The sequence below is a fragment of the Sinocyclocheilus grahami genome, unplaced genomic scaffold, assembly GCF_001515645.1.
Source record: "Sinocyclocheilus grahami isolate Dianchi unplaced genomic scaffold, SAMN03320097.WGS_v1.1 scaffold148.1, whole genome shotgun sequence".
Classification (NCBI taxonomy): domain Eukaryota; kingdom Metazoa; phylum Chordata; class Actinopteri; order Cypriniformes; family Cyprinidae; genus Sinocyclocheilus; species Sinocyclocheilus grahami.
Genome location: NW_015505327.1, coordinates 1466903 through 1481952, shown reverse-complemented (window position 1 = coordinate 1481952; position 15050 = coordinate 1466903). Strand labels below are relative to the sequence as shown.

General features: G+C 41.3%; 1 protein-coding gene across 1 annotated transcript in view; it reads left to right on the top strand.

The window, feature by feature from the left end:
* The first annotated feature begins 117 nt into the window (after positions 1-117).
* Positions 118-15050, top strand: part of LOC107591922 (SEC14-like protein 1) — an 81352-nt gene continuing 66419 nt past the window's right edge. Inside the window, exons 1-3 of the mRNA XM_016281206.1 lie at positions 118-664; positions 817-1151; positions 2235-2324. Coding sequence (XP_016136692.1) covers positions 2262-2324 — 63 coding nt within the window. The 5' untranslated portion in view covers positions 118-664; positions 817-1151; positions 2235-2261. The remainder of the gene's footprint in view (positions 665-816; positions 1152-2234; positions 2325-15050) is intronic.

The following is a 15050-nucleotide window of genomic DNA, read 5'->3' as shown; positions in this document are numbered from 1 at the left end:
TGCACACCAGGCGTCTGGTTAATGGCGAAATGTGACCCGTTTGGCATTCCATACGCGGCGACGTCACGGCGACGTCGAGGGGCATTTTTCCCCCTACATCTAGAATTGTAAGGGCTGTACTTGCCATCTTCGCGCTCTTGCAAACTGGATGCTCCGACTTGCCGTAGAGTCCTTGTAGCCATGAGAGGTGTGTCCATGTAGATGAGCAAATAAATCTGCATCTTAAGTGGCGTGTGGCGTTAACTTAACGTCGGTCGGCGTCTGCCGTTAACTTATCGCCTAACGGCGCTTATTTAACGCCTAGCGTTTTAATATTGATACGGCGGTGAAAAGCATGCGAATTATGACCAATATGGCTTTCCATATGTCATAAACGCAGCCCCTCTGCGCGCTCTTCTCCAGCACGCGCTTACTCCTCCTGTCTTCCACGGAAAGACGCGCACGCGCTTAATTTAAAATGTAATGGTCATTTTGTTTCGCTGACTGACTAACATTCGTTTATTGATCTCTTTATTGAATAATTACTTATAATTAATATTTACAAGAGAGTAAATATTGGGATTTCAGAAAGATTTGATACGTCTAATTGAAGAGAACATGGTTAACCCAGAAGTTTTTTGTTTACTGGCCAAAAAAAGAGAAGCACATCATGGCTAATTCAGTGGTAAGAAATTAATGTAATGTTATCCTAGTTAAAGTCAAATAAATGTTATTCATTTTTAATGTCTGTAAAAATAAAACCAACAGGCATAAAACTAACGTTCACAGAACGTTCTGGGAACAAAAAATGGTTAACTATGCATGAATGTGTTCTAGGTTTGCTGAGGTGAATTTTCGTGTGGTGTTTATCGGTCAGCCGCGTGGTGGCGATGACAACTACAGAAAACTAGACTGTTCGGAAAAATACTGCGACAAGGAGGCGGAGCAGTGTTTTTCTCTTCACTGCGGCCTGTCAGTGTATGATGGAGCAGATTCAGCAGCAGTGGATCCGCGAGTCTGGGCTTGTCTCCGAGAGATACCTTAGTCATGGATATTTCAGAACCCACAAATCCTAACGTCTAGAAAACCTACAAAACATCTTTCACATTCATAAGGACTGCTTTATCTTCTGCTACGATTAATCTGTTTTCAGTACCTCATATTTTGTTCCAGTAAGTACATTTACAAAATACGTTGACAAAAAACAAACAGATTCAATCACTGCTACAAAATGCGTATGAAAATAGATATTGTTTGAAGAATGTAAAAATTGAATAATGTTATTTTCAACCAGCAGATCACCGCTAAACTGGTTACGTAAATTCTGTTTGCTAAAACAGTTAGCACGTTAACCGTCTCCCATAATAAACGTTAATGAATGTATGTGCCTTGTTTTAATAACGATATATTAAATTATAGAGGTATTAAATAACACATTTAAGGAATAAAATAAAAGGAGTTTTGTGTTTGAGTTTAAAGTGAGGGACGTTAAGAGACGGAATTGGATGTGCTAACCGGCTAATTGCGTTAGCTACAGAGCTGCGACATGTTATTCATAATATAAAAGTTTTAAATGTGGAGAAATAAGCAGACATTACAGTTATATAAAGAGACAGTTTTATGGCTGACATGCTATAATGACAAATTGTTTCTCGGTTTAGACAATGCACATTGAGTCATGATTGTTTTATGTCGCTGTCATTTTGTTTTACACCGATCACACCCAAAACATGCTAGTATAAACAGATTCATCCAGTTTAACGTCAGTGTAACTCACACGAATGGGGTTTATTTCGTAGTGATCGCAGCATTTATTGTACTAGATCACGGTGTTTGTATGGTATATGCTATTATTGACAGTAATATAGCTGTTTTAGTTCATCATTGGGTAGCGTGTTTTTTGATTTTTGAATTACCAGTTTTGTACGATTTCCTTGTTATCTGTAAAGCACGATGTATGTTACCTTGATTCAGGGAAGTATTTCAACATAAAATTGCCTGTACTGGACATTTCTGAAATTCCTTACCTTTCAACATGCCACTAGACAATTTGGTCATTACATATTAAAGATTAAGATTCTTGCATTCTTTGCTCAAATGTAGGTATTTGCTTATAGAAATTGATGTTTCCACATGCTGTGCTTGTTTACGTTTATTACGTAATATTACTAATTCTGAGAAATCAGGCCAAATCTGCTGGGTTTATTACATAAGATGCAATGTTTGATTGCTTTCCTGGCTTTTTTTCTTTTTAGGTTGTCAGCACCATTGTAGGCTCCACCATGGTGCAGAAGTATCAGTCCCCAGTGAGGGTGTACAAACATCCTTTTGAACTGGTCATGGCAGTAAGTGTGAACCACAGACTTAACATCTCAATAGCATTTTATTATTGTGGCCACACAATAATACATTGTATAAATGCCAAGCTACTTAAAGTTTACAAGGCAAAACATTATTTTGTGGCAGTCTATACACATGAATGTGGAAGGAGTTTCTGTTCTGTTTTACAAAGATTACTGTGGCTTGCAGTAATCCATTTGCAGGTTTGAAGATTAATAACATTTAACAATTTTAGTAGGTGCATTTTTCAGTGTATGTAAATGTAATATACAGTACAGTTTGTCACTCTGTAGTAGGGCTGGGCGATATAACTAAAAAAAATTATCACAATATAATGTTTCATATCGTTCGGTATCGATAATTATTGAAAATGTTTTATAACCTTTCTTAAACAGAGCAGTAGAAAAAAGGTTTCAATTTAACCTGTATTTTTAATTTACCCAATTTATTAAGACAAACAACAACTTATTTTTGTCTTGACAAACAAAATAACAAATTGAGACCTGTGGGTAGTTCTCATTTGCAGTATGCAACAGCAGGGCCTCATGAGCCAGCTACTCTTACACTGAAATAACAGCCATCCATTCTGTTGGTTAATACCCGACAGTGGTTCCCACAGACTTGCACTCTGTGTGGCAGCACTTCCCCTGGGGGAAATATATATGTATACTGTATAATGTAAATATAAAACAGCAGATGGGCTTATTGAAAGTGCAAATTCATTCTCTGCCAGCAGGAGGCACTTTCAGAGTGGCAGAAACAGCGGTTTCCCCGGTCACGGCTGTAATCAAAACAGAGCTGCGTTCATGAATGCTACTTTATCAGGCATTATAGGAAAGATTAAATGAAAATGACATCAAAACTTTTCCAAAGACAATCGGTTCCCTTAAAAAAAGATACATTTATATAAAAACACCAGTTTTGATTTTGAAACGTGCAGTGCATTTTGGAAAATCTTTGTGGCGGTCAGTGTTGATATTGTGACGGGCCGCCACAAATAAGCCAATGTATGGGAAACCCTGCCCCACTTTCATAGTTTTCCACTTCTAGTAACTAGTTACCAGCATTGTTATCTCTAGATTAGTAGCAAAATGTGTCAGAGAGGCATAGTGGAGCGTTTCTTCGCCTGCTTAACTGTTCTGATGTCGATAATGAGCTTGTTGGTAATAATTTGTTGTTTGAAAAACAAATAGAAAGAGCAGAGAGCTAAGTTAGATTTTTAGCTTTATTAGGCAATTCTTTCAAAAGTTGAATAAATTCATCTGCAAAAATCTAAATGTAATACATTTTTCAATTAGGCTGTTGCTATGTTCCAAAAAGTATGGATGCAGCAAAGGCCCTTTCACACCAAATGCAAATATTTAGCGTAAAGTTTCTGAATAGAAACAATGGATTCTTATGGAGCTACTCGCATCAAATAAGAACATTTACTTGCCAAAAAACTTTTTTCTGCAATGTTGATTTTATTTATTTTTTTTTACCAGCAAATTAAATTTGAGCTTCACATGTCCATCTACGCTGCTGATTTGGTGACATCTGTATTTTGTTTTTTTTAAAGTTTATTACTGAAATGAGTTTTGCCTTTGCTTCTCCTGTATCCTGTTCTTCTTTTACCCAGAATGGCAGCTCTCTATTGTACGGACGTGAATTTGCATTTCCTATTGCTTATTAATTTTGCTTTTGGTGTGTAAATGTAGGTAATTTAATTATGCTGCCTCCTAGGCTGCTTAATTTTAACCAGATTTTTAATGCTGCATTGCATGTATCCTCAGAGAAGGCAATCTCAGAATACATTAGATGAGTTTAATATATAATAAAAGTTCAAGATAACATGTTTATTTTAAATACTTTTATTTTTTTCAATACTGGAAAGTATGGATAAAAACAGTTCTGGTTTTAATCACAGTATTGCTACTAGGTCCTGATGTTGATATATCCAGCATTCCAGCTCTGGTTTGCACTCACACAGAAGGCTCCCCAAAAATATGGGTTTGTTTCACAACTTTATTCTGAAGACCTTGAGATGACACCCAAATGCAGCTGTGTGCTTTCTGCTCATGCGCACATGACTGCTGTCTGAAATAGCTGTGGGTGCTTGAGGGATTTGTGAAGGAGGTGATCTCGCTCATGGAAATGTGGTGGGCTCCGATAAATAGGCCACTGAACACAGGGAGCAGCTCTAAAGAAAGAACAGAGACAGATTCCCATCCAATAACCACAATAAGCTTTGTGCTTTGTTACTTCTGATAAGAAACAGCAATTTTCAGCTTTCGTATTCTGTTAATTTATAGTTTTCGTACTCTGTTAATAATAATGGGGGGTGTGTCATATTTCACAAAAAATGAAATGTTTTATTTTTTTCAACCTTGTTTTATTGTTACCAAATTCTGTGTTTTAACATGTCTAATTATTTGAAAGCATAAAAACATATTTAATTTATTCTTACAATAGCCTAATGATTTTTTCCTCAGAAATTCTGTTGTGTATTTAAACTTTTTAAGGCATAAAACAGTAATTTCATTGATCTTTTAATTAATGAAAATTAAAAAATATATATTTTTGGAAAATAAAGGGGATTTAAAGGGGTCCTATTATGCTCTTTTACAAAGTCTTGATTTTGTTTTGGGGGTGTACTAGAACATGCTCTCATACTTGGTGGTTCGAAAAACGCATTATTTTTCACATAATTTACATTATTACAATACCTTTCTCCCCAGGCTGGCACAAACAGCTCGATTAGTTCCGGCTTTGATGAAGGTCCGCCTTCCGAAAAACAAAATGTGATGTGATTGGTTAGCTGTCCCAGTGCGTTGTGATTGGAGAACAGCTTAGACGGTGTTTCAGTACTGCCACTCCATCTTTAAACAAAAGCTTTTGGGAATCTGGCACTTCTCACTCGTGATGTGGAAGCTGTCCTCAGTAAAATGCGCAGCACACAATAGCAAATTGGGGTTATAATGCTCAGGAACAGAGTTAAAAAGTAAATTGCAACCACTGTTTCTGTGCTGGCTCACTGTTTCCATCATCCGCTTTCGGAAGTGAAAAAAAAGCAGCGTTTCAGGCGGTTGCACACCGGACGAGAAGCGCAGCGTTGCGTTAGCTCAATGTGAAAGCACGCAGGTGATGGAGATTTACCGCTGATTACAGAACCGGCTTTCTGACAAGATGCGCGTTAAATATCGCATGCGATTAATCGTGCAGCCCTAGTGTAGGCACACCGCGGTGCCGTTCGGCGTCTGTCCACGCCGCCCAGCTACGTCGTGTTGTACTTGTAAGAATTGTTCTAGACCAGTGGTTCTCAATCCCTCAATCCTCGCGTACCCCCGCTCTGCATGTTTTGCACGACTTACAGTCAAATATAACAAACGTATGAAGCAATAAGAGAAACACACAAAATGTGCGGAGCGGGGGTACGTGAGGACTGGAAATGAGAACCGCTGTTCTAGACATGCCAAAAATCTGAGGCTACAGCACAGCAGCTCTTCTTCTTGGTTTTCTCTGACGCACTAACTCTGCAATAGCTCTTCTTCTTTGTCGTCTCGTCTGATGCGCTCACTCAACCAAGCTTTCTAACCACGACCTCGCCCCTCCCCACCCCCCAACCATTCGAATTTCTGTAGGCGGGAATTCTTTGTAATGAAATTCTAATGAGCCGCTTTGTGATATCATAAAGCCCGGAAAGCAAACGCTGTAGTCCAAACGAGTCGTTTGCTGTAGTTCTTGAGAAGGGATTTAAAAAAAACTAAATATCTCCCTTTGGAGTGGACTTTGAGATTTGTAACTTTCTAGATCTTTTTTATGCCCAAACATACACACTACACACTGACTAAAATTTAAAAAAGTGAAAAAGCATAATAGGACCCCTTTAATATAACAATTAAAATATTTAATAAATATTGTATGATTTTTCCTTAAAAATAAGGTTTTAATAATTTTAGTAGTAGCCTATTACGTGTAACATTCTACTGAACAATAGTGTATTTCTGCCGCAATGAAACACTTTAATATGAACTAAACAGAGATGAGATTAAAAGAAAATACCACGTAAACTTTTCTGAAGACGTTTACAGACTTCATATTTCACATAAATGACATTTTGGAAAACGATTGCATTGCAACGCAGTTTGTGCAAGTCCAGAGCAGAGACGAGTTGCTTGCAATAAGACAAAAAACGGCCGGTTGCCGATCGCGTAAGTTCCAGGGGAAGCCATCCTACACACACGTGACTGACAGCTCGCTCGCACCAACAGAAGGAGGAGGGGTCATGTTACTCTCTACACTGCACTCAACCTGAGGGATTCCTACACTTTCAGTCTTTGAGGAGACATGAAAAACTGCGCATACCGCAGGAACGGTATAACGGAAAATATTAGCGGTTTTGAAACCGGTAATCGGCCCATGCCTACTCCTGTGTATATATGATTGAGGATAGTTTTACTCAAATGAAACGGTCAAATGGTCATGAAGTGACTCTCAAGAGCAATTCTGGAGATGTTCATGTATTTATGTCCTCATTAGTTAGACTGCTGACATTAATATCACCGCAAGCGTAACGTGCGCTTCAGTACAAGTAGTAAACAAAACCGTGCGTCTGCGCCATTCATTAACACGTACACATGCAGAATTCATATTTAAATAGTTGTTTTGCGGGTTAATATTTGCAAATACTAAGTGGGTATATTGGCAGGGGAAACACTGGTGACACACAGATCACTGTATCTGCCTGTCTGGCAGCGTGGAGCGCGTGTACGTCTGATCATCTCTTCTGCTTTGCTACAAGTTATAATTACAGAGAGTATAGTGAAAGAAAGATACATCTCACAGAAATTTATTATGTAATCGTAATAAAACACTCAATGTTAAATTTACCTCATGAAGACAAACCCGCAATTTTATCAACTAAATAGCTTAATCGTTCAATAGCTACATTATCTTTCTCAACAAGTAGCTGGTAACATTGTTTCTAAAGGAATTAAAGACACAGCTTCACTGTTAAAAGAGAAACGTGGCAAAACTGTGGTAATTCATACATACACACTCTCTCTCTCTCTCTCTCTCTCATAAATGAACACTTGATGAATAACACTTTTCTGAGAATAGAATATTGAAGTGGAGATCGCTAAACTGCAAGCTTACTGGTGTTTTCAGAAAGCAATCACATTTATCCACAGTGGTGAGCGAGAGCGCGTACACATGGTTGCCAGTAGGGATGCACCGATACCACTTTTTCCAGTACTCGCCCGATACCAATACTTTTATTTTTGGTACTTGCCGATACCAAGTAACGATTCCAATATTTTAAGTAACTTGTGCATTGTTTGACTTCTTTTTGATATATCCGGCCGAACTACAAACTTTCCAGTGATGTCTGTGAGAAAGGGATATTCGCTCTACAAGCTTGCGCATCTGCGCCGCCGCGCGCTCAATCCACTCAGCGTGATTTGTTTACCAGCTGGCTCAAATCAGCTATACAGGCATTAATACTGAATGTTTTATATTCATTGCATACATGTGTTTCTTTGTATGAATATGGCACTTATCACATGCTGTGTGGTATCGGGGCATTTTAACGAGCACGATTACAGGAGCTCAGTATCGGGCCCGATACCGATATCGGTATCGGTGCATCCCTAGTTGCCAGGTTGACAGATAAGTAGCACAATTAGCAGATATTTCCGTATAGCGCAAGTGGGTAGCTCTGTTTCGGGGATTACGCCTCTTTATATCAGGCAACCCAGTTGTGTTCCTCTGCGGCCAGATTAAACCTTGTTGTAGTCTGTATATTATGCTCTCTTCATAATTTTTTTTAGAAACCTCGCACTTTTCTACTCAATTTGAATACAAGAACAATGTTTAAAATTAAGCTTTTTTTCCAGCTGTATCGATACTCGTATCGTCAAATCTCTGTGACTATACATCGTCGTATCGAACACAGCACTAATATATATATATATACAGTGGGTACGGAAAGTATTCAGACCCCCTTAAATTTTTCACTCTGTTATATTGCAGCCATTTGCTAAAATCATTTAAGTAAAATTTTTTTCCTCATTAATGTACACACAGCACCCCATATTGACAGAAAAACACAGAATTGTTGTATTCTGTCCTCTGCAAACATTGCAAGGAGATGACTGATCAGCTTCAATGACCACTCAGATGATTGAATAAATTTTCTCTTTACTTTTGCTTGAGTGCAATCATGTAGTTCAATCTCCGTTACATTCTTTTGTGAAACTGCAAAATAAATACAATAAATGCTTACTTAAAAAGAAACAAACAAAATACAGTAGCTCGTTATACAATGTTTACGTTTACATTGGTAAACTGCAGTAACGTTAATTACACCGCTCTTTTGAATGTGAATACAAAGCATATGAAAAGCTAGCATGCTTCCAACATATATAACTCTTAATAAAATACAAACACCAAATATAAAAAACAAGCAAAGCTTCTTTAGGGTTTTACACAACAGATTGGAAGAAGATGAAAGAAACACGCAATCTCTCTGCTGCGAAATGGCCGCTGTGCTTCGCGTGTTCCCTCGATATGAAGTATAACAAATAATGTTTTGTCAAACTGGATTTTAACTCAACCTATGTCAAACAGCACCCTCCAGTGGGGAGAAAGAAGTAACGTTAGACATGGCATAATACTCCCCGTCTGGTATTAAGTATAATACCACTCTTAATTTCTCAACTAGTGAATATATGTTCACTGGGTAATTTAAGACATAAGCAAGATAACCTCGGTAATAGGTCGTAAGAAGGTTTTAGCAGTACCACTCTTAGTGACTTTCAGTTCCAGTTTTCTGACTTTGCCATCTGAGTCTGCTATAGCTTTGGTGACCAGAGCCATTGGCCATTCGTTCCTTTTTACCTGATCGTCTTTCAGAAGGACCAGGTCTCTTTCTTTGATATTAGGTTTGTTGTCTTGCCATTTCTTACGAGGCTGAAGTGATGCAAGGTATTCTCGTCTCCACCTTTCCCAAAACAGGCTGGCAAGATACTGCACTCTTTTCCATGGTTTTCGATACAGATCAGCGTTCTCAAACAGCCCTGTAGGTGAGGATGAGGTACACACCTTTTGGGAGAGGATCATTGCTGGGGTGAGGAGAAGAGGTGACTCAGGGTCAGTAGAAATGTATACAAGAGGTCTTGCGTTGATAATAGCACATACTTCAGCCATTAGAGTTGACAGCATTTCGTGAGTCAGATGCGAGGAGCTGATTTGAGGAAGCATGGAGTCTAAAATCCGTCTTGAAAGTCCGATCATTCTCTCCCATGCTCCCCCCATGTGAGACGAATGAGGTGGGTTAAAGATCCATTTGCAACCTTCATCACTAAGGTATTTTGTCACACTGGGATCTTTGGAAGAGACCACAAGCATGTTCAGCTCTCTGCATGCTCCTATGAAATTAGTACCACAGTCAGATCATATAATCTTTGCCGGGCCTCGAATGGCAAAGAACCGGCGAAGTGCATTAATGAAGCTTGATGTGTCCATTGACTCTATCAGTTCGATATGGATGGCTCGCACTGATAAACATGTGAAAATTACCGCCCATCTTTTGCTGTAAGCATGGCCTCCACGGGTATGGCGTGCTGATAGATTCCAAGGGCCGAACACATCTAAACCGACATTAGTAAAGGGTGGCTCCATGCTGATGCGGTCAGGAGAGAGGTCTGCCATTTTCTGTTCAGCTGTTTTACCTCTCTGTTTGCGGCAAGTGATGCACTTGCGAAGGATGCCACTGATGTATCTCTTTGCTCCTACTATCCAGAATCCTCCAGCATGGATTGCTCCTTCTGTAAAGACTCGGCCTTGATGATTTACTTTGTCGTGGTAATGATTTCTTAGGAGGGTTGCTATGTAACTATGGCCAGGTATAACAAGAGGGTGTTTTTCATTGCTGAGGAGTGTAGACTGTTCTAGTCTGCCTCCAGTCCTTAAGAGTCTGTCCTGCAGGACCGGGTCCAGCCTCTTAAGGGAACTCTGCTTGGGAATGGCCTTTTCATTCTCCAGATAAACAATTTCTGCTTTATAAGCCTCCCTCTGTACACATTTGATGATGACACTTTCAGCTTGAGTCAGTAACTCTGGTGTGTACGAACTCTCGCAACGGTGCCAGCCGCAACATGATCTTTCTTTGTTTTTGAAAGACTGAGCAATGTGAATGAGTGTAGTTATGGCTCTTCTTAAGGATTTCCAAGATGAAAACCTTTTGAAGCGTTGAGAATCAAGACCAGAATCAGGGTTTAAACAGGTAGTGGCATGTGCTCGCACTTCTATGTCTGTATCTTGATCGATAAGATTATAGGGAGCTTCTTTCACAGGGATGGATGCTGGATGTTGCAGAAATGACGGACCAGTGAGCCAGTTTTTCAATTAGGCGGCATGCAGCGACTGGTCTAGTAGCAACATCAGCAGGGATTTGTGAGGTTGGAATGTACCGCCACTGCTCTGGGTGAGTGAATGCTCTGATTCTTTGCACTCTGTTGCTGACATACACGTAAAATCGTCTGGTCTCATTGCAGATGTACCCCAGAACAACTTTGCTGTCCGTGTAGAACAGTAGGGTGTCAGGGTTGATGTCTAGTTCTTGGACAATTTGTTCTGCTATTTCGACTGCAAGGACGGCTGCACACAGTTCAAGTCTGGGAACTGTATGTACTGTCTTTGGGGCTAGCTTTACCTTTCCCATAATGAACCCGACATGACACATTCCATCACTATCTGTTACTTTCAAGTATGCGACTGCGGATATGTTCTGAACAGATGCATCTGAAAAGACATGAATCTCCTTTCTTACTGAATGAGAAATTGACATTGGAGTGTAGGTTTGGGGAATTCTGAGCTTCTGTAAGTCTTGCAATGAGTCTTTCCACAGGTTCCATTCTACTTCCTTTTCGGTTGCAAGGGGGGCATCCCAGTCTGACTTTGTGTTTGAAAGTCAACGGAGTAGCAGTTTTCCTTGGATGGTAATTGGCGCAACAATGCCAAGAGGGTCAAACAAACTGTTTACAGTCGCCAGGACTCCTCTGTGCGAGAATGGTTTGTTACTGAGGTTGACATGGAATGTGAATGCATCGTTATGGAGATCCCAACTCAAGCCGAGACTGCGCTGCAAAGGGGGTGAATCAGTGTCTAGATTCAGATGTTTCAAGTCTTTAGCATAGTCGGCCGGAGAGAATGCATGCATTACAGCTGAGCAGTTGGATGCTATTTTATGGAGTCTTAGGTTAGAAATAGCGAGCATATATTTGGTAGCCTTAAGCAAACTTATTGCTTCATTGGTGGAGGGAAGTGACTTAAGTCCATCATCAACGTAAAAGTCTCTTTCGATGAAATGTCTCACATCTGCACCAAACTCCGCTTCACCGAATAAGGCAGCACGTCTGAGGCCGTAAATGGCAATGGCTGGAGAGGGTCTGTTGCCGAAGACGTGGACTTTCATACGATATTCTACCATGCTTTCAGACATACCATTGTTCTTGAACCACAGAAAGCGGAGAAAGTTCCTATGATCTTCCCTGACAATGAAACTGTGGAACATTTGCTCTATGTCCGCAGTGATGGCTATTGGTTCGTGTCTAAATCGTAGAAGGACTCCTACTAGACTGTTGTTTAGATCGGGGCCCGTTAGCAGCACATCGTTCAAAGACACACCATGGAACTGGGCACTGGAGTCGAACACTACGCGAATTTGACCAGGTTTACATGAGTGATACACACCGAAGGAGGGTAAGTACCATCACTCCTCCCCTGGGTTCACAGGAGGAGCTGGCTCAGCATGGTCGTTATCAATGATCCTCTGCATAAACTCCACGAAATTCTCTCTCATCTCGGATTTCTTACGTAGAGTGCGATAGAGAGAGTTGAAACGACTCAGAGCTTGCTCTCTGTTGTTTGGAAGACGTTGTCTGGGTGAACGAAAGGGGAGGGGTGCTACCCAGCTATTAATGTCATCCATGAACATTTCTTTGTCCATTAACTGAACGAACTGCCTATCCTCAACTGAGGGGGCTATCTTTTCATCATCTTTCGTTCTTTTGAAGATTGAGGCGGCTGATGGGCTGGGAGCAAGCTGAGAAAACAGAGAGGGTTTAACACTTGGATGTGCAGTTAATTTCTCCTTGAGGTAGAGCTTATTGGGACATGGGCTAAAACAGGACGGACGCCCATCTTCTAGAATGTTTGTGCGGTAAACACTTACAGTTGAGGGCTTGTGAGCAGCACCAAGACAGACCTCGCCGACCACAACCCAGCCTAGGTCCACTCTTTGAGCATAGGGAGCATTTTGTGGCCCATTGCGTTGCTCTCTTACCTTATGGACTTGAAGGATATCATGTCCGAGAAGAAGTATTTGAGCATTTGGATCTAGAGGAGGGATGAGATGAGCAATAGATTTGAGATGAGGGTGGTGTTTTGCTGCTTCAGGAGTGGACGCCCATCTTCTAGAATGTTTGTGCGGTAAACACTCACAGTTGAGGGCTTGTGAGCAGCACCAAGACAGACCTCGCCGACCACAACCCAGCCTAGGTCCACTCTTTGAGCATAGGGAGCATTTTGTGGCCCAATGCATTGCTCTCTTACGTTATGGACTTCAAGGATATCACGTCCGAGAAGGAGAAGTATTTGAGCATTTGGATCTAGAGGGATGAGATGAGCAATAGATTTGAGATGAGGGTGGTGTTTTGCTGCTTCAGGAGTGGGTATCTCCGACCTGTCCTCGGGCATGCAGTTGCACTCAATGAGCGTAGGGAGTAGGACTGACAGACTGCCATCTAGAGGGTGTGCAATGAAGTCCCTAGCTCGCCTCCCAGACATGTCTGTGACTCCAGCGCACGTGCGCAGGGTGTAGGGAAATTCTGTGCTCTTGAGATTGAAGAGGTCGAAGAATTCGGACCTGGCAAGCGAACGATTACTTTGATCGTCAAGTATAGCATAAACGCTTTCCGTTCCTCAATACTCTTAGCTCTGAAGGCTCTGCATCGTCTGAGGGGATGGGGTTTTTTATGAATGGGGCATTGTCTGTTGATATCTGGTTTACTATGTGGTGAATCTGTAAAGCTGGTTGTTTGAGCAATCTCAGTTTTGTGAGTAGAGATGAAGCTTTTCAGTGGTCCGCCTCTTTTCACTGAAATTTCTGGCTTTATAGGGGCAGTCGAAGATAAGTGGAACATTGCGAATGTAGGCTTCCCTGCATACAAATTCTGTGAAAAATGTGAATGGAGGAAATGGTACCTGGAACTGAAGCTTGTATTGGGACCCTTGGGACATCCACTTCTCTTGGAGATTAGGAGGAAGCTTGTTGACAATAGGTGCCACACCCCGTGCTGTGTCTAGGAAAGAGAGCCCAGGTAAGAAGCCCCCAAGCTTTGCTGACTCCACCTCCACCTCCACCCTGACAAGATCTGCAAGTTCTCTTAACTTTTGGGGTTCTTTATTGCCGATTTTAGGGAAACAGTCCAGCTTATCAAAGAGTGTTTTCTCAATTATTTCTGCACTCCCGAAGCTTTCTTCCAGATGGGACCATGCCATTCTACAGCCGGCTGCCGGATCAGCGACATGAACAGCTCTTACTCTCTTAACTTGTTCTGAAGACTGTGGTCCTAACCACCTTATCAGAAGATCGAGCTCCTCACTAGGAGTGAGTGATAGTCCTTCTAGAGCATTAATAAATGACGACTTCCATGCCAAGTAATTTTCCGGGCGATCGTCAAACTTACTAAGCCCTGAGATAACAAGCTCACGATGCACAAGGTATCTAGCTATTTCACTCATACCTATGTAGTCTGAAGAGGATGGCTGTTGTGTTGTGCTGCTGAGGTAGGGAGTCTGAGGTTTGAAAGATTTCTCTGAAACCGGAACTTGTCCATATGCTTGGTTACGTGAGAATGATATGTATGGTGTGTGCTGGGGAAATGATAACTGTGCGCTGGCCATTCCCGGCTGACTTACTTGGTATGGTTTGGGAGTAGATATGCGGGTCAATCTGTCAGCGTCTTGTAGGACATAGCTTGTGGCAGTCATGGTGGGCAGTGCAGGCATTGTCGTGAACTGTTTGTGATCACGGGAGTCAGGTTCTGCTTTAACAGGAGGGAGACAGTGAAAACTTGATCCAGAAAGACTGTCCACATAGTCCTGTGTGCGCTTTTCAACTGTCTCCTGTGGATATGCTGTGGTGTCAGTTGCCATATCAATTTCTCCTGACTCTATTTCTGTTGCGGCCGCTTCCAGAATTTCGGCCTCTTTTGCGGTTGCTGCAACCTCCTTTTTATGCTGTAAAGATAACAGTTCAGATTCCAGTTTAGCCTTTTCTAGCAGTACCTCAGCCTCTCTCTAAACAAAAGTTGTACGCGCTCTCACTGCTTCCGCTTTAGCCCGCGCTCTGGTAGCTGCCATGCTAGCTGTGGATGATCTTGAGCTCTTGGAAGATGCCGAGATCACTGATCTGGTTTCCAGTTGACTGAGTGAGACATGCGGAGTCTGTTGTTTCTCCTCAGCTTTCTCTTTAACATCCATCTTGAGTCAGTTGCAATGGCTGAAATAACTTGATGGTTGTTCTTCTTGTAAGTGCTGTGTTTTGCCCGTCGTGATGATGCTTTTTCACTATTCTGTCCTCTGCATGCATGTGTGTTGAGCATGCATATACAGATAGCCAAACATTGCAAGGAGATGACTGATCAGCTTCAATGACCACTCAGATGATTGAATAAATTTTCTCT